Here is a 25,566-nt window from a genome sequence, read left to right as displayed (position 1 = left end):
CTGTGGGTCCTTGGAATCCACAGGCAAAAAAATTGAGTGGCAGTGACCTTTAGGGCCACTGGCAGGGATGTCCTCCCAGTCCATGGGGCGTTAGATCCTCCCACAAAATGTGGCAGATGCGATCCACTGCCTCTCTTGACAAGCGCAGATGGGCACGCATTGTCTGTCACTCCAGATAGGAAAGCCTTCTTCGGTAGATCCTTGGTCGTGCAAATTGCTTTCATAGGATGGGTCTAACCTCCTCATCCTCTGGGTGTTGCTGGGGCTCCCCTGAACCATGGACCTCAGGCCAGACCTCCTCTCAAAGAGGCGGAGCCGGTCCCCTCTTCTCCTACTCCTCAGTTGGATCACTGCCGTTAAGAAAGCAGCATTGAGTACAAGCTTCATTATTAAATCCTCCTTCTCCCTGGGGACTGATAGACGCAAGATATTAACGAACACTAGGCAAATATAGTAGACCTCCCACTCACACACAAAAAGCCAATGTTATGCCCGAGAGCTGCATCTGTGCTACTATTTTTTGTTGATATAGCCTTGCAGCTGAGGCATACACTTGTCATGGAAAGCCGATTACAGCCACAAATTACTTATGGGCATATTGAACTTTTTAAGAAAGACGTGTGTGTTTTTAAAGAAATACAAGTAAGCATACTGAGCAAAAGATGGCTGATAATATAAAGTGACCACTTTCTGGAAAATTCCTATGTGGATTATATTGACAGACCTGTCCTGAGAGAATATGGAATGTCACACCTGAAAGGTGCCATGGCCTTCTTCAAGCAGAGACACTTAAAAGGGAGATAGGAAAGATGCAAAAGACTGGACTTTAATCTCCTGTGGTTACAGAGACAAAGGACTGAATACCACTTCTCAGCAGTCATCTAAAATTCATCTCCTGTTGATTAATATCTCAGAATATGTAAAATGATCGGAGATCAAAGAAAACAGACTCTTGGTGCAAGACATGGACCGGGATTTTCCAGTCCCGTCGCAGGCGGGACCCGCCGCGGGTGAGGCGGTGCCCCAGCCAGAAGTCCATTGACCTGCAGTGGGACTGGAAGATCCCGGCGGCGGGCGGGTGCCTAAAATCCCACCCATGGTTTTTTTCCCTTACAGGAATACACAGGAAAAATTTGGTTAAAATGCTAGCTGCAGAGCAGTGCAGTGTGTGTGACAGCAAGAAGACCACCAACTAGTCACCCCTGCAGTTGCAGGCAAAGTCTCTCTTTCTCTCTCTCTGTTGCTGGAGTCAAGGAAGCAGAAGCCAGAATCAAAAAGGAAATAGGACAGCTTCTTCAGCTATCCTGCAGAACAACTGTCTCCAAACCAGCTGCAAAACTACCAAAATCAGCTTTACTGGAATCACCCAACTTAAAGGCCACAAGGTTTCGCCATCTACTTCTCAAAGACAAGCCAAAGACTGATTCACTTTTCTTTTTAAACTTTTATTTAGACTCTGTGGGTACGTGTGTTGCGTTTTGATTATTTTTCTCGGGATTTTAGTAACCAAATGTGTACCCTTTCTTTGACTCAAGAAAGCCTAGTTAAATTGGCTACTTCTAAAAAATAAATATATTTGGACTGGGGAAAGATATCCACATGGGGAAGTGATCCCTTTTATATTAACCTTGTTGCAACCAACCAGGGAGGTTGAATAAAGAAGGGGAGCCAACTCATTCCTCCTCACCCGGGAGCATAACAAAATTGGGATCCCATTCGGGAAGTTAACAAATTGGGGGACCTTGCCCAGCACTGGTCATAACACACTCACATATTTAGGTGACCACAATGCTAACGCTGATACTTGACATCCCGTAGAGGTTGGGAGAGGTTTAGACGCATTAATGAAATGTGACCTTACCAAAGGCACTCCTGCAGTCTATGATCTTGTATGGTTATCAAGCTCAACTTGCACTTCAGCAATGACTGGATGCCCTTTGGCCGGCTATCCATACCAATTAGAAAAGCACATTAGAGGCTTTTATTGATGATCTGGCAGACATGCAGCAGCTGTGCTTCCTTAATGGTTGCGTGCATTTTCCATTCTCACATTACTCTGTTAAAGTTCAAATGGAGCGACTGTATTGTGAAGCCAGTGACTCCTGTAGTCTCTCATTAAAGCGAAACAAAAGGCAATGGTTCCAATTGCACTCTCTCAAGGAAGTCTCCCTCTTTTCTCTCAGCTCTGACTCAATTTCAATGTTTAGAGTCCAAGCAGTTTGAGGGTGCCCTGTGAATGGGCCGCCAGCGTGAAATTGCTGTTGGGCCCCAATCGCAGGCGGCAGGCGGCTTCCCAACCACTCCCGCTCGCCCCCGCTGAGCCTGCCCAACGAGGGCAAAATCCTGGCCTTTGATTCCCATCCACCCCCTTCTGTCTCTGCGTTCTTCTATTTTGGGCTCCAGCTTCTCCACTGCCTGCCATAATTTCCCCCACATCCCACCAAAACCCCACTATTGCCCATTGTCCCCCGTGTCTCCTTCCTCCTTCCCACCCCCCTCTCCAAACCCATCATTGCCCATTGTCCCCTGTATCTCCGTCTTCCTTCCCTCCCTCTCCCCTTCACCCTCTGGTCACAATGCTGGTCTCTGTCTCATCTGCAGCCCTGCCTGAACCCCGCAGAAGACACCCTCCCAGAGAATGGAGAAAGCCAGTGAGCAGAGCAACCCTACAGTCCCACAAGTGTAGCATCTCACTGGCATTGGTGAGAACCTGAGTGGCGCTGTTGCAGGTAGCCTTTGAGCCTTGCACTTACTTCGAAGTCAGGAGCGAATTGAGGGCCGTCTGCTGCATGCCATTTATTTCCAAACGTGATTCAGATTGGTCTAATTTCCCACTAGATTAGGAGGTGATACCGGCAACCTGAGTTTTTAATGAGCATTCATGACGTGGTAATGCATGTAAATGGCATTCTCACCATGGATCAGTGGGGAACCTGACCCACCATCCGCCCGTAATGAAAGAGGTGAGGGAAAAATTCCAAACTGTTTTCCCAGCGGGAATCCAATTTTTGGGCTCTCTCCAAATTTCCTGGTCCTGCCCGCCACGAAACCTGCAGCAGGTAGGAGGGGAAAATTCCGCCCTATGATTCTATGGTCTCCCTCCATCTGAGCTCTTTCAGATCATAGACTACTTCATAATCTTCGTCAACATTGCTCTTGGAATCTAAATCATGCAGGTCATGTTGGGAATTTTTTTTCCATTTCCACATACAGTTGGGATTAAAGATCTTTCTTCTACAAAATGACAAGCTCATACAAGCAGAGCAAGTAAACTGATCCCCAGGATCTCAAAGTGATACAAAAGCAAAATAGTACAGGTGTTGGAACTCTGAAATAGAAACAGGAAATGCCAGAAATACCTAGCAAGTTTGGCAGCATCTGTGTTGAGAAAAAACAGTTAATCGGTGGGATTTTCCGGTCCCATGAATTTCCCGCCTGAAGTCAACTGACCTTTTGCTGGCTTGTCAAATTTTCCGTCCTGCCTGCGACAATTCCTACAGGTGGGACGGGACAATCCTGTCTAATGTTTCAGGTCTGTGACCTTTCATCAGAATTGGGGAAAGCTAAATGGAAAATTAAAAGGTTTTGAACAGTGAATGAGAGAAGTTGGGAATGAGAACAAAAATTCCAAGAAGTTTCATGGTGCAAAGCCGAAGGGAGTGGTAATGGGACAAGCAAAGAAACAAAAGTTGCATCAAAAGGAGGCTTGAATGACAGGAGAGATTTCATCCGAATGCAAAAAGGAAATAAGAAAGAAACAAGAGAAAGAAAACACTTCCAATCTCATAGCCCCCTAACCTTGAACAGTCCACTTCTACCTCCTTTCCAACAGCCACAAACAGGACTGCCCTGGTTGATCCATTTCAACCTGTTCCTGCCCCACTGAACTGATTTCTTCCTATCGCGACTATTTTTTCTCCCTTTGTCCAGTCTCTTCTCACTGACATCTGTCACTCTTCCAATACTCTGTCACCAACAGTTTCCAGTTTCCAGGCCCTAATTGTCTCAATGGACATCCAATCCCTATTGCTGCCATTCCTCATGAGGATGGTCTGAGAGCTCTATGCTTCTTCCTTGAACGTAGGCTCAACCAGTCCCCATCTACCACCACCCTCCTCCACCTAGCCTAACTTGTTCTCAAATTGAACAACTTCTCCTTCAGCTCCACTCGCTTCCTCCAAATAAAAGGTGTTGCTATGGGTACCATAGGTTCTAGTTATGCCTGCCTTTTTGTGGGATGTGTGGAAATCGCTTTATTCTAGTCCTACTCAGATCCATTTCCTCATTTCTTCTTCCAGTACATTGATGACTGTATTGGTGCCATTTCCTGCTCTCGCCTTGAGCTGGAAAACTTCATCGACTCTGCTTCCAATTTCCACCTGAATATCCCCAACTCTTCATTTCCCTTCTTTGGCTTCTGGGGATAGGCTATCAACCAATATTCACTATAAGCCTACTGACTCTCATAGCTAACTTGACTATACTTACTCATACCCAGCTTCCGCAAAGACTCTATTCTATTCTCCCAGTTTCTCCATCTCTGCCGCATCTGTTTGTACGGTGCAACCTTTCATATTAGCATTTCCAAAATATCTTGCTTTTTCCTCAACTGAGGAATCCCCACATCATTGTTGACAGGGCCCTCGAGTGTGCCCGCCACATTTCCTGCATTTCTGCTCTCAATCCTTCCCTTCCCTCCCAGAACCATGATAAGGTTCCCCTTGTCCCCAACCTTCACTCCACCAGCTTCCTTAATCAGAATCACAAAATGGTTACAGCGCAAAGGGAGGCCATTCAGCCAGACGTGTCTGTGCTGGCTCTCTGAAGGAGCAAATCATCTAGTACCATTACCCTGCCTTTTCCCGTAGCCCTGCACATTCTTCCTTTTCAGATAATAATCAAATTCCCTCTTGAATGCCTTGTTTGAACCTGCCTCCACTATACACTCAGGCAGTGCATTCCAGATCCTAATCACTCACTGCATGAAAAAGTTTTTCCTCATGTTGCTATTGCTTCTTTTGCCAATTACCTTAAATCTGTGCCCTCTGGCTCATGATCCTTCTACCAATGGGAATAATTTCTCTCTATCTACTCTGTCCAGATCCCTCATGATGTTGAATACCTCAATCAAATCTCCTCTCAGCCTTCTCTTCTCCAAGGAAAACAATCCCAACTTCTCCAATCCAACTACATAACTGAAGTTCCTCATCCCTGGGACTATTCTCGTGAATCTTTCCTGCATTCTCACAAATGCTTTCACACCCTTCCTAAAATGTGGTGCCCAGAACTAGACCCAATACTTTAGTTGAAGCCAAATCATTATTTTATATAAGTTTATTACAAGCATAAATTATTTGCTTTTGTACTCTATCCTCCTACTAATAAAGCCTAAGATACTGTATGCTTTATTAACTGCCCTTTCAACCTGTCCTGCCACGTTCAATGATTTATGCACTTATTTACTCAGGTCCCTCTGCTCCTGCACCCCTATCAGAATTGTATCCTTTATTTTATGTTGTCTCTCCATGTTATTTCCATCAAAATAATCACTTCACACTTTTCTGCATTAAATTTAATCTGGCATTTGTCCACCCTTCCACCAACCTATGTCCTTTTGAAATTCTACACTATCCTCCTCATAGTTTACAATACTCCCAAGTTTTGTATCATCCACAAATTTTGAAATTGTGCTCCGTACAACAAGGCCTAGGTCATTTTTATATACCAGGAAGAGCATGGGTCCTGACACCGTTCCCCTGGGGAACTCTACTATAAACCTTTCTCCAGTCCGAAAAATATCCATTAACCATTCCTCTCTGCTTCCTGTCACTAAGCTAATTTCGTATCCATGTTGCTACTGCCCCGTTTATTCCATGAACTCTAAATTTGCTCACAAGTCTGTTGTCAAATGCCTCATGTTCACGTTCATGTTCTTCTCATCAGCCTTCACTGTTACCTCATCAAAAAACTCAAGCAAGTTAGATAAACACTATTTGCTCTTAACAAATCTTTGCTAGCTTTCCGTTTGCCCAAGGGACTATTAATTTTGTCCCTAATTATTGTTTCCAACTTTAATTGATCATTCTCTGTCATTTGCACCACATCCAATGTGATGCCACCACCAAACACATCTTCCCATCCCCTCTCCTGCTCACCCCTTCAGCATTCAAAAGGAACTGTTCTCTCCGCAACACCCTGGTCCAATCGTCAGTCACGCTAAACAGCCCCTCCTTTTCATATGTCACTTTTCCAGGCATGTGCAGTGTATGCAACACCTGTCTTTTCACCTCCTCCCTTCTCAGTGTCCAAGGCTCCAAACACTGGGCAGAATTTTACGTCCCCTCCCGCCAGCGGGATCTTCCAATCCCGCCAAAGTCAATGGACTTTTGAACTGCTTGCCACATTTTACAGCACTGCCAAATTCCTCCCACTCTTACAAGTGAAACAGATGCTGCCAAGCCTGCTGAGTATTTCCAACATTTTCTGCTTTAACTCAGACCAGTATTCTGCTGACAATACAAGTATAATATTGCTCTATTATGACCAATAAAAACATGCAAATAATTCTATTAAATTATCGGTACAGGCAACACATGTAAAGCACCAAAGAAAAATGTTAGAAATCATATAACCAAAACTTACCTTTCTGATAGTATTTGGAATCATGAGTCCACCTAAATCCAGTACAAAGACCAAAGTCTGTGAGTTTAATGTGTCCATCAAGGTCAATCAGGATGTTGTCAGGTTTAATATCCCTGTGAATAAATCCCATTTTGTGGACGCTCTCAATGGCTAAGGTCAGTTCTGCAATATAGAACCTTGCCAGTGACTCTGGGAAAACTCCCATTCGTATCAAGAGACTCATCATATCTCCACCTGGGATGTAATCCATTACAAAGTATAAATTTTCTTTATCTTGGAAAGAATAGTAGAGCTTGACTACCCATTCATTGTCAGCTTCGGCCAGAATGTCCCTCTCTGCTTTCACATGAGCCACTTGATTACGACTCAGCACATCCTTTTTCCGTAGGGTTTTCATTGCATATAGAGCATTGGTATCCACTTTTTGAGCCAGGCAGACCTCCCCAAAAGCACCAACTCCCAGTGTCTTAATTTTTACAAACAGTGACTTGTCCATTTTTGCTCTTTTCAGTCTGTTGTAATTAGACTCTTTCTGATTAAGCATTTTCCTCATCTGTTCCTGTTCTGCTTCGGATAGACCTGCCTTTGGAAGTCATATATTATAAGTTAATTGAAAATAGGTATCAGAAAAAAATTTAAACTATGCGAAAGAACTGAAAGACTATTTGGTAATTCCTCTACTGAAAACCACAGATATCTTTCTCGATGGCTTATTGGGTCAGTGAGCCAACCAACATTACAAAGCCAACAACCAGGGAGGTTACAGCTTCAATCCCTGGTTTAGGATCTCAGATGGAGCAGCTGTACAGGTGTTTCAGTGTCCCAAGTCTAAGGGGAAAAAAAACTGCCAAGGTTAAAACTCTTGATTGATATCCAGTGACTTTAGTTGGAAGAGAAGTAAATGGAGTTTTCAGTTTCTGAGAAACAATTATTTGCTATCACTGTTATGACAAAAAATGAAATTAAAATGAAATACACTTGCTTTGACTCTCGGCCTCTAGTTCTCCCCTCTCACTATTCTATCAGCAAAGTGGATCCTACCAATTGGAAAATGAGGTGAAGATTTATTCAATCAACTCTCTGCTGCCTTTGTGCATTATATGCATTTCCGGGAAGACCGTGGGCAATAGGGATTATCAGGTGCAAGAAGCTCCTGCTCAGTGTTCGGATCAATGTTCAGATAGCATCAATTTGATATACACCTATTTTCTGGAAATTTATGTGTATGCATTATCCAATGTGATCAACTCATATGAATCGGGTTGTTAAGAACTGAGGTATTTACCCCAAAGATATCTGTGAACAATTTCCAGGCCACTTTGGTGCCATTTTTCTGCAACGCATCTATTCGGAGCATTTGCAGAATTATTACACCGCAGTCACAACAGCGTGATAAAGGCTTTCCCCATGAGTTTCCCCTTTCACTTCTGCTTTTTGAAGGAAAGCTAATAGAGATGTCAGGTAAGGCAGGCTACACCACATATGCTCTGAACCCAGTAGTGTCCTCACATTAGGATTACAAACATACCTCCCATTCATCAGAGGCACAGCGGGGGCTTCAATTTAGTAATGGGTGCCATAACAGTGGTGGCAAATACACAAACTCCACCAAAATTCTGGAAGATGTCCAATATGTCACAATATACCTTTTATACTTTCAGGCTGACACAGGGGACATCAGCAACATGAACCACGTGTAAAGCAATGTTCCACGGGGACAAATGATAACAGCAAGAGGGGGTTATAAATTTTATTGAGTGACAAATATTCCTGAAAGTCCTAACGGTTATAATTATACCATAATACCCCTCTGATAATTCCTTAGGAGAAGCATCGACTGCCCTGATAGTATTGAATGGCGGAGCAGGTGCGATGGGCCAAATGGTCTACTCCTGCTTCTATCTTTTATTCTTGTGTTTTAGGGTCTGTGGCATGTGGGTTCCAGTGCAGAGTTGCCACACACTCCATAGTCGACTGCAGTGTTGTGAGACTGAGCTGGAAGGTAGGTCCCATGCAGGCACTAAAGTCACCATCTGCAGTACATGATTGGCATGGTTGCCAATGAACCAGCATTTAATGTTCAGATAAAAACAAAATACTGCGGATGCTGGAAATCCGAAACAAAAACAAAAATTGCTGGAAAAACTCAGCAGGTCTGACAGCATCTGTGGACAGAAAGACAGAGTTAACATTTCGAGTCTGTATGACTCTTCTTCAGAACTGACCTTGATGTTCAGAGTCCTTCTAAAATCAGGTCCTTAAGATGCAGATGCAAACAGGCCCATGGAACACTAGGTTTCTTTGCCACCACTTATGCTGTGTGCTACCTAATGCATTCTCCTCTGGCTCACTGTCTAATCTCCAATGTGGATATATCTGAGCTGGTGCTTGTGAGGAATAGAGTGAGTTTCATTTTGTGCCTTGGGATGGTATATTACTTTAAAGGTACAATATGAATGCAAGTTGCTGTGTGTTGTGAAGATCACTTGGGGCCTGACGCTACTTGCTCTGACAAACCTAAAGGAAAATAAATTACAATAAGCTGCCCTTACATACAACATTCAGTAGAAAAGGTGATATGATAATGGCTTGCATTATATGCTTTAGGGTCAGAAATTCAATAAGAGAATGAGGTGAGGTGAAAAAGCAGCCCTGAGCTAGCATGTGTCCTCCTACTTCCCACCACCTGTAGTGTCTATGCCTTGCGTTCCCAAGATTTCTAAGGGTTTAGACTATAGATCAACAGCTAGGAGTCTTCCTCCTGTGTAAGCTCTCTCTCTATTGAAATGACTGTCTTCTGCTGCAAGCAGAATAGAAATAACTAAAAATGTACCACTGTTAAGATGAAAAGCAGTAAGAAACAAGGTCATGATTTTTATTTCAGATGGGGGCTGTGGGTGTGTCTGGGGTGGGGGGGTGGGGTGGTGGTGTAGATATAGCAGGCCCAAAATCCAGCCCAAACCTGGTGTCAATGGTATTGGTGGTTGGAGGGGGAAAGGCTGGAGCACTTCTGCTCCACCCGGTCCTCTAGGAAATTTAAAAAGAACTATTCACCTTTTCTACTGTCTTCGATGCCGGCTGCTCCTTTGCACTCAAACAAGGTTGGCCAGAGTTAAAATAAAGCTGGGGTCTGAATGACGTCATTAGAAGTTCTGAATTCAACAAGACCCTCATGTACCTGGTATCAGGGCCTCAATGGCTAGTTAGAATGTTAAAATGCTACACGCTAGCAAGGATCATGTGAGGAAGTCCTAAAAGGATTTTAAGTCCTGAACGCCCCATTCTTGTTAGACATGGGGGGTTAAAATTGGGGCTGTTGGGTCAGTGTGCAATGTGATCATATGTACATACAACAGATAGCTACTTTAGATGGATTCATCTGGGCTTCCTGTGACTGAAGGAACAGTTGCAGGTGAAGGCTAAGGGTACTAAGTACACCCAGTGCATCATGATATTTTTGGGCTTCCATAATGATATTTTCGGTCATGGTGGGTTTTCCTAACTTAGTAAAGTCTTAAAATTTCAGCAATGTGCCTGAAGCACATTGTGGAAGTGGTTTTGATACCAGTGGTCACCTGCTCCCATCCTTTTGAGCTATTGAAAATAAGGAGCATGTAGGACTCACTGCAAAAGACTATCTCCCCTGCTCTGCCTCCCTTTTTCACTTATACTCATTCTTGGCATTTTTGATTACAAGCTCACCCTCTTCTAAATTTCAAAAACCATAATGCCAATCTCTTTAGGATGCAGCAAGATTTAAAGTGATGTCACAATGATTGAATGGCATGCTACTACTCATTGTCTAAGCAGACTTCCTATTTTAGTAGGAAGAATGGCAAATAGTTCATGTAGTGAAGGGCCCTAAGAATACATAACGCAGCATGAGTTGCTGCCTTCAGGAGAGCAAAGGAAAATCACAATTAAGACAGTCATGAGTAAACCTCCGGTTTCCAGTCGCCAGTTACAGGATGGCATTCCGAAACTCCTGGGCGCCTGAGAATTGCAAATATATGGAAATATATAGCTAACATCTTAAAATGAGAATGTAGTTGCAGGACAGGCAAACATGTCTTTTATTACATTTACTGGAGGGTGGCCTTCAGCCTAAATTGACCAATTCTCTTTGGGTACCCTTTCTGCAGCTGCCACACCTACTTCCAGCCCTTCAGTGAAGAAACCAGTCTCATCCAAATTTCTCTTTGCGCCAGTGAACTATTAGTCCACTTTTCAATCCCCGCTGCCAATTTCCCTTTAATGACTAGGCTCCAGCCCTTAAAAACTGCTGCCTTGACAGATTTTAAATTTTTCCTCCACATAGGGCAAGCTGTCTGAAGCAGCTTTACCTTTGTCAACAGTTTAGTAAAATTGGGGAAGAAGAAACTCTTGTAGCAAAATTCAACATGGCTCACCTACTTGCTGCAGTTGCAGATGAGTTAATGCCATGGGTCAGCACATCCTTGTTTTTGCCACATTCGCAAAAAACGGGCTCTCGTCCAAATGGCTGACATTCTCTCATAAGCTACATATAAACTAGTGCCAAGAGAATGATCAGCTCTCAGACCTCCATCAGTGTTTTGAAGCAGCCAAAAGTAGATGTGCAAGTGCAGCCTGGGAACAAATTTCTTGCTGATTTTTTCCCCATAAGCACATTTTTGGCTTCAATTCATTGCATTAATCCAAAATGATACATCTGTGATTGGAACTGATTGAGTGGGGACTCAAATGTGCTTCAGTGGTTTAGCATGCTACCTTTGAAACTACACTCTTGAAACTCATACTTCAAAGAACAGACTGAGTAAAGGTAAAATTTAGTTTGCTTTAGTTTGAATCTCGTATATGCATTAAATGGTTCAATGGCACAGACCAGTTACAATTTCACAACGTTAAAAATCAATACCTTTGACATCTCTTGCTCCAACTGCAACCTTCTGTTTAACTTTTGCTGATACGTTTTCATGATGTTTTCCACATGTTGTTCCATGAAAAACTTAAAAGCAAAAGGGGAGTAACTTTTAATTCTCGATTCCCTTTTCTCTTCATCTTTACTATTTTTGCGAAATGGTACAGGCGATGTTTGAATGCGTTTTTTGTCCTTTCCCATCTTCTCTGATTTATTAGGCTTGCTATTTTTCTCACTTTTCTCATTGCTGCTGTCCTCAGTTTTATTGCATGTCAAGCTGTGAACACCACGAATACCTTGCTCCACACCCATACATAGACAGTTAGTATCAAATTGCTCTGCATTGTTCTGAAGTAACAAATGTTTTGGATATGGTGGTGGAGGACATCTACGCTCTTTCATAGTGTAATCATCAGGCTCAAGGACATAGTTTACAGCTCCACCTACTGCCAAGGGTTTTTGCTCCATTATATCATTGTTGTCTGTACCCTGATTCTGTAACCATGCTGGATGTGAAGGTGCCACAGCTGTCTGAGGCTCAGGTCTTGGAACTCGAATGCTCTTCACTGGCTGAAGAATAGGCGTTGATGTTACTGCTGTAATAGTGTTGGTGGTGTTTAAGGATGATTCCGTTTTGCTGGTCACAACTTGTCTCATAGATGGTGAAGCCTGCAGTTGATTGTTGAACGAATTGGTTCGGTTTGGAATTTGGTTATCTGGCCTAAGATGGCCAGCTGGTCTTGGCAATGTTTCTAGCCCGGTGTTCTGCAAGGAATCTCTCCTTGATGGAGATGGTACTTGCCAATGTTGTACCTGGGCAGGGTTCATATCAAAAATATCCATGTTCAGGCTATTTCTTGAGGGTGTCATCATATTTGGGGCAAGCTCTGAAAACTCATTTCCAAATGGTGAAGCTAAGCTTGATAACATTTGTATTTGAGGAGATGTAGGACTTTGTTGTCTATGATGGGACTGTGGCAAGTATAGAACAGTTGAAGGCTGTTGGAAGGTATGGCCAGGAATGCCTTGAGTAACAGGGCTTTTATTCTGAAGGTTTCCATAATTTCCCTCTTGTTGCATCTTGTTTTGGAAAGATGAACTTCTTTGGACAGCGTAACCTAAAGAGACACTGTTTTCTCCTTGAGCCATTAAATGTTGCCTCATATAATGTGGATTGTTTGACACTTGAGAGCCTTGCAATGTGACTGGTTGGCTGCTGTGATTTGAGAGAGTGTAATTAATAATTTGAAGAGGTTGGCCTGTTTCTCCTTTAGCTGAATATGTTTTTTGTTGGTGTTTAATATCACAGGTTGTGGATGGGAATATAGCATTAGATGGAGGATTCTGTCCACCAATTGTAGAGTGAGGTCCTATGGGGGAGCACCTCTGCCCTGGAGTGTTGACAGTCATAGCTTGTCCAGTAGCAACTAAAAAATTTATATTGGATGTATTTGCATATTGCCGTGATATTTCACTATGTTTATTTCCACTCTCGGCTCCAGAATCTGCTACTTCATACATAGGATTGCCCATCTGGTGATAGGTGGATAAAGAGTCATTTGATCCTTCGAAACTTGGCCTACGATCAAGAGGATGTGGTCCAATACCTTTTCCTTAAAATAAACAAATGGGACGACATTATTATCACAATCCATTCCTTGCAATTATCAAAGGTAGGAAAATGGCTGAGAAGAAATCTGTTTGTATTACCCTAAGATGCCTGATGCCCGAGAGGTAATAAAGACTCCGCTTAATGGTTCAGTGAGTTTCTGCAGTGAGTAGCTGGGTAATACATACCAGAAAGGTCCCAGGTTTAATTCCCAGTTTCATCTCAGTGGGAGCAGCAGTAGGGTTGTTACAATTAGCCTAAGTACTCTCAGGACAGGGAGTTAAAAATTGTGCAGGAATTCTGATTCTGATTGTTACTCCGTGACCCTGCTAGAACTGTGTGTGTATGTATGTTAAGCTAAGCCATTCTCAAATAGAGCAGAAAAACAGCAACACAAGAGGCCTGACAGCAAGTCAGCCAAGGAATGTGTAGAAAGTGGGAAAGGATTTACATTGAAACGAGGCAAAATTAAGAAGAAAAATTATCATTCAGTATGATGAATTTCATTTTTTCCTGTAAAACACTTTTCCAAACATGTGAGAAAATTATACATTGTAGGAGCAAATCTGGCTTAGTATCAATCTTATCAGAGTGCCATATGACATGGTGCCACGCAGTAACATTTTACAGCTCTTCAGCATCCGGGTGCTTAGTAGGGTGCAAGTGTTTATCACAAATTCAGGACAAGGTGCTGATGATTTTCATTACATTACAATTAATTAATGGAAAATTGTGAGCAGCTTGGAAGACTGGAAAGCTTGTGCCAAAATTTTTGACAAGGTCTTAATCCCAGTAGAAAATCTGTCCTAAAATTCCAAAATGGGTAAATACAAACAAAACCTTGGAAGCAAAAAATCCCAGTTTCTTCCTGTTTCTTACAGATAACTGCTGGAGCGAGGCCCTCAAGATTATTTATTTACTTGTTCAGTTCCCTATTGCCAATTGTTTTGTCTCCCCTCCTCCCCTTAAGGTACTGGCTCCTCATTAGGTTACAGTTCTATGGAGCTGTTCTAGTGGCCATTATCCGTCTTTGTGCCTGCCAAAAGAATTGACAGACTATTCAGCTGCACAAGGCATCTCAATCAAGCCTGATCTTGACATCACCCAATGTCCACACAGGCACTTTCTTGAAAGCTTGCCAAAAGGTCTGAGGCAGGAGAGAAATGAGCAGGAGCAGACAAAATCAAACACAGAAAAAACTGAAGAAGTGGCATCAGAGTGACATAAAAAAACAACACGGAGGGAAGTGCAGCAGAAGCTGAGGGCTTTAAGACAAATTACAGGTCAAGTATCTCGAAACCATTTTGTGTGTGTTTGGTGTTTTAGTATCTGATCAATTAGTTCAAGAATGGGGGAGCCCGGTGGTAAGGGAGGCTGAGCATCAGTGAATGTGGAAAAAGCACCTAAAGTGATGTCACCACAGGGCAAAGGGCTATTTGCTAAGTTGCTGCTGAATGGTTTTTTTTGTGCATATCAGGAATAAGTCTTAAGTTTATTTCCAGTCAGTTTAGACAGTGTATAATAAATAGAGGCATGGCAGGATAGCTCAGTCCCATTGAATGCACATCTTGTGCTATGTTGGTACTCCAGGACATCTGTGGAGAGAGCCCTGAAGAAGAGTCATACAGACACAAAACATTAACTCTGTCCCCAGATAGTGCCAGACTTGCTGAGTTTTTCTAGCATTTTCTGGTTTTATTTCAGATTTCCAGCATCTGCAGTATTTTGCTTTTATTACATTTCAGGAAGTGGTCACAGTTTAAGAGTGTGCAAGCACAGAATGAATGGGTGACCGCCAAGACGACAAGGAACAGGAAGGTAATGCAGAATTGCCCTGAGTGAATCTCACTCTCTAACTGGTATTCAGCCCTAACTATTGGTAAGGGCAATGGTTCCTCTGGGGAATACAGCCAGAGCAAAGTCTACAGTATCACATGTGGCTCAGCTGTAAAACAGAGAGGAGGAGGCAAGTCAGAAAAGCTATAGTGATAGGGGATTCTATAGTTGGGGAAATAGACAGGCTTTTCTGCAGCTGCAGACGTGATTCTAGGATGGTATATTGCTTCCCTCTGCCAGGGTCAAGGAAGCCACTGAGTGGCTGAAGAACATTCTGAAGGGACGTGGTGAACAGCCAGAGGTTGTAGTCCACATTGTTACCAATGACATAGGTAAAAAGAGGGATGATATCCTAAGATAGTGATCTCTGCATTACTTCCAGGTCCTTGTACTAGTGAATATAGAAATAAGTAGATAGTGTAGATGAATTGTGTGGCTGGAGAAACGATGCAGGAGTGAGGGCTTCAGATTCCTGGGGCGTTGGGACCGCATTTGGGGTAGTAGTAAACAAACTAGAAGGGTTCCAGCTGAATAGGGTCAGGATCAATATCATTGCAGGGAGGTTTGCTGCTGCTGTTGGGGGGATTTAAACTAGCTTGAAAGGGGGAAGGAAACCTGATGTATATTCAGCAGGGAGAGGAACAAAGCTGGAGAGGCGGAAAATTAGTAAACTAGTGTGGAAGGCAGAAGAAACAGCTGGAAAATAAACAACAAAAGAATTTGGCAGTAGTTAATGGCATATACTTCAATGCAAGGAGTCTAGTGAATAAGACAGATGATCTGAGGGCATGGAAGTATAATATCAAAGCTATTAGTGACACATTGCTTAAAGAGGGCAGGAATGGCAGTTCAATATTCCTGGTTACGGAGTTTTCAGATTAGATAGAGGGTGATAAAAATGGAGAGATTTACTTTCCCACCTAATTTTGTATCGTCAGTAAATTTGGATACATCACACTCATCTAAGTTATTCATATAGATTGTAAATAGCTAAGGCCCAAGTACTGATTGTTGCGGTACCCTGCTAGTTACAGCCTGCCAAAGCAAAGATGTCCTATTTATTTCTACTTTCTGTTTTCTCTGTTAACCAGTCCTCAATTAATGCCAATCTTACAGTTCATCCTTCGAGGTGAAGATGACCATGTTCATCATCTGGGGTGTTTGTAGGGTTCTGGTGGGTACGTAGGTGACAGCTAAGGCTGATCTGTGCTCAGGAGGTTCTGCTGCAAATATATGACAGGATACTGCAGACGATTGAGTTTTGGATAAGTTGCTGGCTTGGGATTTCCTCTCCTAGCATTTTCTCTCTGCCTCTGATACGCGCTTGCTTCCAAAGAAGGCTGCACCATTTTTTAGTTGGTTGTGCCAGGTGCAGCAATCCTGGGCAAGCATCTCCCAGGACTCGATGTCGATATCAAAACTCTTAAGTGAAGCCTTCAGAGTGTCCTTGTAGCGCTTCCTTTGACCGCCATGAGAGCACACTCCTGACTCAAGTTCTCCATAGGCGATTTGCTTTGGTAAGTGAGTGTCAGAGATTCTGGCCACGTGACCAGTACAACTCAGTTGTGACTGTCTCAATCTGGTGTACATGCTTGGCATGCCGGCTCAGGTGAGCACCTCAGTGTCAGATATTTTGTCCTACTAGTTACATCGTTACCTCCTCAATTTATCAAGCATGATTTCTTTTTAGCAAATTCATGTGACTTTTCTCAATCATACTATGATACCCTAAGTGTCCCAATAATAGATTTAGAATTTTGCCTACAACTTATGCTCGGCTAAATGATCAGTAGTAGCCCTTTTCTTTCTTCCTTCTTTTTTAAGTTATGAGGAAAGCTACGAGGAAAGTTTGTATAGGCTGGAGTTGTCTTCGGTGGAACAGAAGAGACTAAAGGAAATTTAATTGAGGCGTATAAAATTATGAGGGGCCTAGAGTGGAGATAGGATGGACCTATTTCCCTTAGCAGAGAAATCAATAAGCAGGGGGAATACATTTGTAGTAATTCGCAGAAGGTTTAGAGGAGAGTTGAGGAGAAAATATTTTCCAGAGGGTCTGAAACTCACTGTTTGAAAGGGTGTTAGAGGCAGAAACCTGCATCCCATTTAAAAAGTATTTGGACATGCGCTTGAGGTGCTGTAACCTACAAGGCTACAGAACAAAAGCTGGGAAGTGGGATCAGGCAAGACAAAGACAGCAGCTCACCATTGAGTGCAGCTAGTCATAGAGTGTGAACTAGAGAATTCAGTGAGTGAGAGAATTTGGTGCCGTGAGATATCCAGGTAAATGATTGGTTGGTATTTTACTCATTTATCTTTCAAAACTCGGGTAATTCATTAACAATTGTAAGGTTTCAGTTGCAGTAGTCAGGTTTACTAGCAGTAGTAAAGCTCTTTGGCAGTAGTGTATTATAATTATTAATTAAGAAAATATTAATAAATGAATTAACACATAATAAAGATGGCAGGGCCGGTGATGTGCTGTGACAGCAGAATGTGGGTGTTCCTGGATACCAGTGTGATCCAGGGCAAACACGTTTGTAATAAGTGTCAGCAGCTTGAGGAGCTTCAGCTCAGAGTCATTGAGCTGGAGGCTGAGCTGCAGACACCGATGCGTCTGGGAGGGGGAAAGTTATCTGGACACTTTACTCCAGGAGGCGATCACACCGCTTAGGCTAGGGTCTTCTGCTTTGGTTAGTGGTCAAGGATAGAAGGGTGTGACTGTGAGTAAGGTATGTAAGAGTATTGAAAAGGTAGAAGTGGAGGAGCTTCAGCCCTTGCTATTGTCCAATAGGTTTGAGGTTCTTACAGCTTTTGGGGATGAAAGCAGGGGCTGCAGGATGGATGAGCGAATTGACCATGGTACCATGATACAGGAAGCCATTCAAGTGGGGGGAATTAATAGGAATGTAACCATAGTAGGGACAGTATAGTCAGGGGGATTGACACAGTTCTCTGCAGCTGAGAGCGTGAATACAGATGGCTGTGTTGCCTGCCCAATGCCAGGGTTTGGGGCATCTGCTTGGGGCTGGAGAGGAACTTGCAGTGGGAAGGGGAGGACCAAAAGCATAGACAGGACTAGGAAGGAGGTTCTGCTTAAGGAGTTTGAGTAGCTTGGGGCTAAATTAAAAAGCAGAACCTCAAAGGTAATCTCTGGATTATTACCAGAGCCATGAGCAAACTTGCGTAGATAGGAATAGAGAGATGAATGCGTGGCTCAAAGACTTGTGTGGGAGAAATGGGTTTTGATTCATGGGTAGTACTAGGGAAAGTGCTAGTACTGAGGAAAGTGGGAGCTGTACCTCTGAGATGGTCTTCATCTGAACTCTGTTGGGACCAGAGTTCTGGTGAGTCATATAACTAGGATGGTGGAGACAGCTTTGAACTAAATAACAGACGGAAGGGATCATGTGAGAGAAGGTGTAGTAAATCAAAAGGTAACAATGAGGTACTAGAGCAGGGTAGCAATTTGAGTAATGGCAGAGTGTGGCATGAAGGGACAGCAAGTACAAACTTAAGAGTGCACCAGCAGATAAAGCCAGAAATTGAAAAAAATGATAGAAAAACAGATTTAAAGGCTCTGTATCTGAATGCGCACAGCATTCACAACAAAATGGATGAATTATTATTAAATATGTATGACCTGACAGCCATCATGGAGACATGGTTGCAGGGTGTCCAAGGCTGGGACCTGACTACTGACTGGTGTTTGACATTTCAAAACAATAGGGAGCTAGGAAAAGGTGTTGGGGTAACTCTATTAATTAAAGATAACATTATTACAGTAGTGAGAGATGACCTTAGCGAATCAGTTTGGATTGAGATAAGAGGTCACTTGTGGGAGTAGTTTTTAGGCCTCCTAACAGTAGTTATACTGTAGGACAGAGTATACATGAATAAATAAATCGGGCAGGTAAGAAAGGTATCGCAATAATCATGGGTGCCCTCAATCTACATGTAGATTAGTCAAATAAGATTAGCAAAGGAAGCCTGTAAAATGAGTTCATAGATTGTACATTGTTCAATTTCTTAGAGCAGTACGTTCTAGAGCCAAACAGCGAGCAAGCTATTCTAGACCTGGTAATGAGCAATGAGACAGGATTAATTAATAACCTCATGATAAAGGAGCCCTTAAGTGACAGTGATCATAACATGGTAAAATTTCATGTTCAGTTTGAAGGGCTGAACTGTGGGTCTAAGACTAGTGTTTTAAACCTGAATAAACATAACTATAAGGGTATGAAAGCACAACTAGCTAAAGGGAACTGGGGAACTAGGTTAAAAGGACAGTATCGATGCAGTGTCAGACTTTTAAGGGTATATTTAATAGCTCTCAGCAAAGAGAGAAAGCTAGCTAGTAATATAAAAACAGGTAGTACGAGTTTTTTAAGCCAGGTAGATGCTGTATCTCCTGCACGTGAATGGAAAGGTGCCATAGGAAAGAGAGAGGCTGTTGGGGTGACTGAGGATGGAAGCATGCCGATGTTCCTTACATCCAGGTTGTTATAGTGGTTCATCATACCTGTTGCCAGCTATTTGAAAGAACAATTACGTATGGTGGTAAACACCAAAAGTGATGCCAATTAATGGGCTACCAGCAGAACGGCTTCCTGGACCTAGATTCACCCAAAGCTAGTTGACAGGGAATAGAAAATCATGTATTCTCTACAACACTCAATGTAAAAAATTGGATTACAAAGCAGTGTTATGTTTATTTATTTGAAGTAATGCTGTGGGTTTACCTGGTGATGTTTGCTTAATAACTCTTACAATCTGTTCAGTCCTAGGGTCCAGATAGCCCATCTTACTTATGAAGTCCAGAGCAGCTTCTATGCTTTTGCTACCAGTCTGCTTGAGAGCTCGGATTGCCATTTCCTAAAAGCAAAAACAATTTAAGATGTAGAACTAAAATTATACCTTTCAGATTGAAATGACCAACAGTAATTGTGTTTAGGAAACAGTTAGATAACAAAGTGAATCGGTAACATTTTCAGTTGCTGCAGGATGTTTTAGTTGGTAAACTCCCCAGCAAGATAGGATAATGAAAGGGTGTATTTTGTCTCCTCTTCCTGCTAAAAATGTGACAATTGTTATTTTTAACACCCCTATTAAGTTTTATGTTCACATAATGTGCTTTAACATATAGCCACTGTCTGTGGAATTCATAACTAGAGGTATTGAGTACATAAGCATGAAAGTCATGCCGAACCTTTATAAATCTCTGGTTAGGCCCCAACTAGAGTACTGTCTCTAGTTCTGGTCACCACACTTTAGGAAAGATGTGAAGGCTCCTGAGATTTACCAGAATGGTTCCAGGGATGGGGAGGTTTTAATTACAAGGTTAGATTGGAAAGGCTAGAGTCGTTCTCCTTAAAGCAAAGGAGATTGAGGGGAGATTTGATAGAGGTGTACAGGTTATAACATGTTTAGATAAGGTAGGCAAGTGGTGCAAGGATTGGGGGACAGATTTATGATTTTGGGCAAGCAAAATAGAGGGAATGTGAGGAAGAGCTTTTTTTACACAGCAAGTGTCGCTGAACCTGCTGCCCACTAAGTTGGTGGAAGTGGAAACAATGATTTCAAAAGGAAATAGGATAGGCACTTGAAGGAAATAAACTTGCAAGGCTATAGGGATTGAGCGGGGGAGTGGGATTAACTGGGCTGCTCCGGGTGGAACCGGCATGGGCTTGAAGGGCCTAATAGCCTAATAGTTCTGTAAATGACTTTATGACCCTATATTGGAATTTACATCAGAAAACCGTCTCCCAAAGTCACAGGGGAAAGAATTCAATTTGGCCCATTAGCTGACACAGGGGACTGCAATGAGCAATTACCAAAGGCTTGTTCGTGTTGAGGATAGCAGTAGTTGAGGTGTCAGCTGTGGCTCAGTTCATAGCACCCTCGCCTTTGAACCAGAGGGTTGTGGGTTCATGTCCCACTCCTGGAAAAACCAAGAACTGTGATTGTACTCAAAAGAGTTGCAATCTGTGACTGTTGATAACTCGAAAGAGTTTGAGGATAGCAGTACAAAACACACTGCTGACTGGTTACATCCTCAACACTGGGCCCAGAGGTGTGCATGGCTAGCAAGATGAACAGCTAGCCTGTACTTCTTAAAGGCAGCCAGCCTTGGTAAAGGAGAGGTACACTTAGGCTACAAAAGCTGGTGGAGCTCTGTCAGAAAATCTTTGTGAAGGAAGAAGACTGGCAATGGAGCAACAGATCAGATAGAGGACTCCCAAGTTCTCTGATGTGCTTCTGGAGGTAGTCCAGATAGTTGAAAGGAGGATACTGATCATTTCCACGTCATATCATGGCTAGCAGCCTCTGATTTGCCCGCGCCACTGTAACCTCAACAGATCATCTTTCTGGGTGCCATATTTAAACCGCACCCACGCACAGCTTTCTCAATGTCTCCGTCCCAGGACAGCTCCAGAAGAGAGATGGTCCCCAAAGCAAAGACATCTGCAGCGCCCAAGTTTAGTGACATCTTGCTGGGCTGCTTTCTGGACGCCATGGAGGTCCATGCTCTACCCCATGATGGCCGGAGGAGGTCCACGAACCTTTCAACTACGGCCTGGGAGATGGTGTCCATGCCGATGATTGCCAACGCTACACAGAAGAGGTCTGTGACCTCCTGTGTTCACTTGTGGGTGGAAGCTTGAGAGATCCCACAGAGGTCTCCAGTGGAGCATTGAAAAGAGCCACTCACATAGAAGTTAAGAGCGGCGGTGAATTTCAGAGTCACTGGCAATGGATGTCCTCCCAGTCCCCATGGCGTCAACTTCTGGAAAATGTGGTAGATGTGAGCCATCAGATCCCTGGACATGCAGAGGCATCGGTGACACTGTTTCTCGCTCATCTGCAGAAAAGACATATGTGGTCTGTGGACCCTCAGTCTTGGGAGGTGCCTGTGCACAACGTCAACCTCTGCGCCCAGAGGGGGCCCTGCTGCCCCTTGCACATCAAGGTGAAGCTAATCCCTTTGATGAGCCTGGCTCTGCCATCGCAATTTGCACTGCCTTCTCTCCTGCCTGTATGCGATTAAGCAGGCAGCAATAAATGCACCTCCATCTTCCTGAAGATATCCTCTCTGAAGGGTCCATGAGAGGAAGACATGAGTAAGCATCAGTCTCCAAAGGTCCCGTTTCTGTCCATCGCTCGTGAGTCACTGTGGGTTCAACGGCTTGGTACCAGTGTTGGCACCTTTTGCCACTGAAATCGTGGACAGCACAATGTCCATTTCAAGGAACATACTATCCTTCCCCTGGCCCCCTCCACCGCCCCCTTCACTAGACCGACTGCAATGATATTGCTTTGGCCAGGCACTTGGATGTGCTACTTATAAGACACTTGTTGGAATACACATCAGGGCGGATGTTAGTGAGGGAGTGAGATTATTTCAGGGGGGGCTGAGGGTTTCCATATGATGTAAACCTGTCAGCACCAAGATTCTGAGCTCCTGCTTTTAATGTACAACTGCAACTTGTCCAGTCGCCCATTGCTCTTGACTTCATTCTTGCTCTAGGGAATTTCCATGCTTAGAACAAGGGGTTATCACAAGATCGATGAGTGGCAGGATTCAAGATTAGTCTCACATGAATAAGCTTCATTGGTTAACTCTCCTGATTCCCTGCATTGTCATTGAAAGATTCCTAACATTTCTCAGCTGTGCATCTCTCTTCATTTGGTAATTCACGGTTCAGTTAGGTGTCCTTTCAAATGGCCCCCACTATGCAGTGCAGCACGCCTCCTCGAGGCCCTCAGAGCCCTGCCCACCAGAGTTATTTGTCATTTTTAATTTCTGCTGTGCCATCACTTCAGGTTTCAAGATAATGGTGGTGATATTTTACTACCAGACCAACTTGGGCCCTCCCTGCGTGCCTGTGGAAACACCTCCCATCATCCTGGAGGAGCATAATGTGCAGGTTTCCCTCCCTCCAATAACTTTCCGTCCCCCCCCTTTAATCCTTAATCCCATTGTGATGGTGGTTAATATCCCTGTATTACCCCCTGAATCATTTGAGGTGGATGTACCTATGCCTCATTAGACCTTCGAGTGTGCCTACATTATCTTGTCTCCATCCACAGGCTGCAGATGCCTCCCCTGTGAATGTGCCATTGGTGGCCCAGTATTTTGCTAGAGACCTACCCAGACCGACGCCTGTGAAGTTACTACCACAACCTGCGCACAACATGCTGGGCGTGACTGACACTGGACTGACATGCCCTCCCCCTCTGTGGCTGGATCAAGGACAGTCTCTGCAAGCTCAGCAATGTAAACTGAAGTACTTCTTCACTCTGCAAACCTCCCATTCTGGCCCCAACTCGCTTATGTTCTTCTGTAAGAGATTCTCTCCCCACTATGGACCAGAGGACGCTTCCATCTCACAACCCCCCCAGTCATGTGTCTGAGTGTAACCTTCCCCATTCTCCACCAAGCAACCCCCCCAGTCTAGGTCTTGCCCTGCAGCCCCTTCCCTTGCCTCTGTCTGGTCTTCCCCGTTCCCCCATTGAGCCCTCACCCTTCTGCACTTTACAACCCACCCCCACCTTACCGCTGGTGTGGTACATAAAGTCTTGCTTGTGAAAGCCCCCTGAAAGTGATGTGGTGCTGCCCGCAAAGCCTGGCATGGAGTCCGAGGTGCCACAAGCGCTGAGCGATGCTGGGTTGTTGAACAAACCTCGAAGTCATGAGTAAAGTGCAGGTCGCCAGGTGCACGTCACTTATATACGGTTATGAAACATGCCTGTCTAATTAGATGCCAGCATGGAATGTTAAACCAGCGTGGGGGGGGTGATTCCAGCGAGCAACCTCTACAATGGTATTCATTACATTCAAATGTATTCAAATTGCGTTACTGACATGGCGCAGTGGGAAACGTGCGCCGCCATTAAGGTCCAGAGCGGATGATCGCAAACTATTTTTATGACATAAAACTGATTTTTCCGATCCCGCCTGCCACAATGCCCACTACGGGAGGGAGTGGAAAACCCCACCCAAGGTCACAAATACCAGGAGGCAGCACCACAGAACTGGTGGGCATAGGCACACCTGCATCTCCTGAGCATCTTGGAGCCAATATTACTCATTATTATGGGCCTGTTAGTAACTGAAGCCATTGCATCAGCATCATCGGGAAAATTCAGGATATTGGTATATTCCTGCATTATGCACCTTCTTAAATCCCACGTCACCCTCATTCTGTTGTTTGGCATAAAGAGCAAGCTGCCAATGGTGTGGTCATGAACCTCTTGTTTTTCATCTCAACACCCTTCCCTCATCCCAACCCTACACTTCTGCTTTTTTGCTTCCAGACACCCAAGAACTACCACCTGACTGGCAAGAGCAACCCCCACCTCCCCCCCTGATGGGCACAGGCAACAACAAATATCTGATAAAAGTTCCGTCACTTGAACTGATGCTTGCAGCCATCAACTCAGATGCTGGCACAGCATGTTATTTTAGAGGGTACCATAGAATCAGGATCAGCAGATAGGTTCAAGTGGACTGCAACAAGGACAGGGAGGCAAGATAGCAGGTGTGCCAATTCACTGGAGGACACAATCACAGCCAAGTTCTGCTACAGAGAACTCAGATCTGAACTTCAATGGGGTAAGGTACAGGAGAACACCGATAGGCATGGACACAAACATGCCTGGTGTATTGAGAGACCTGCCACATAGCTTGTTATTATTGTAAAGGAGCATGAGGGAGTCATAAGACCATAAGAAAAAGGAGCAGTAATAGACCACATTCAATAACATCATGGCTGATCTTCTACTCAACTCCACATTCCCACTCTGCAAATCTCTTAATTCCCTGAGAGATCAACAATCTACCATTCCCAGTCTTGAATACATTCAATGGTGAAGCACTCACAACCCTCTGGGGTAGATAATTCCAAAGATTCACAACCCTTATCTCAGTCTTAAAATGATTGACCCCTGACACTGTGACTGTGCTCCTGCTCTGGATTGTCCAGCCAGGGGAAACAACATATCAGTTCCTACCCTGTCAAACCCCTTCAAAATCTTGTATGGTTCAATGAGATTACCTCTCATTCTTCAAAACTCCAAAAAAATAAAGGGCCAACTTACTCAGCCTCTCATCATGGCACAACCCTCTCATCCCAGGAACCAATCTGGTGAACCTGGTGAACCTTTGCTGTGCTGTCTTCAATGCAAGTGTTTCTTCCTTAAATATGGAGACCAAAATTGCACGCAGCACTCTTTTTTTTTAATATTCTTACACGGGATGTAAATGTCACTGGCAGCGCCAGCATTTGTTGCCCAACCCAAGCTGCACTTGAGAAGGTGGTAGTGAGCTGCCTTTCAGAACCGCTGCCGTCCATTTGATGTAGGTACACCACAGTGCTGTTAGGAAGAGAGTTCCAGAATCTGACCCAGCGTGGAAGTAGCCAGCTCCAATGCAGCACTTGAGGACCCACAATACAAAGTCTGGCAGCAGATATGAGCATAGGACTTAGGAGCAGGAGTAGGCCAATCAGCTCTTCGTGCCTGCTCCGCTTCCATTATCTCAACTTCCACTGCAGCACAGGCAGGAGCCACCTGACCTTTC

General features: G+C 43.9%; 1 protein-coding gene across 9 annotated transcripts in view; it reads right to left on the bottom strand.

Moving 5' to 3' along the window:
- Positions 1-25,566, bottom strand: part of lats2 (large tumor suppressor kinase 2) — a 100,395-nt gene that overhangs the window by 32,917 nt on the left and 41,912 nt on the right. For all 9 annotated transcript variants that reach the window (XM_078545449.1, XM_078545455.1, XM_078545452.1 and 6 more), the window contains 3 exons: positions 19,727-19,859; positions 11,540-13,155; positions 6,643-7,225 (listed from right to left, as the gene is read on the bottom strand). In XM_078545449.1, coding sequence (XP_078401575.1) covers positions 6,643-7,225; positions 11,540-13,155; positions 19,727-19,859 — 2,332 coding nt within the window. The remainder of the gene's footprint in view (positions 1-6,642; positions 7,226-11,539; positions 13,156-19,726; positions 19,860-25,566) is intronic.

This window comes from Cetorhinus maximus, chromosome 7 (genome assembly GCF_964194155.1).
Source record: "Cetorhinus maximus chromosome 7, sCetMax3.hap1.1, whole genome shotgun sequence".
In the NCBI taxonomy this organism is placed as follows: Eukaryota; Metazoa; Chordata; class Chondrichthyes; order Lamniformes; family Cetorhinidae; genus Cetorhinus; species Cetorhinus maximus.
The sequence above is the reverse complement of the archived record's forward strand: the minus strand, read 5'-3'. Positions and strand labels throughout refer to the sequence as shown.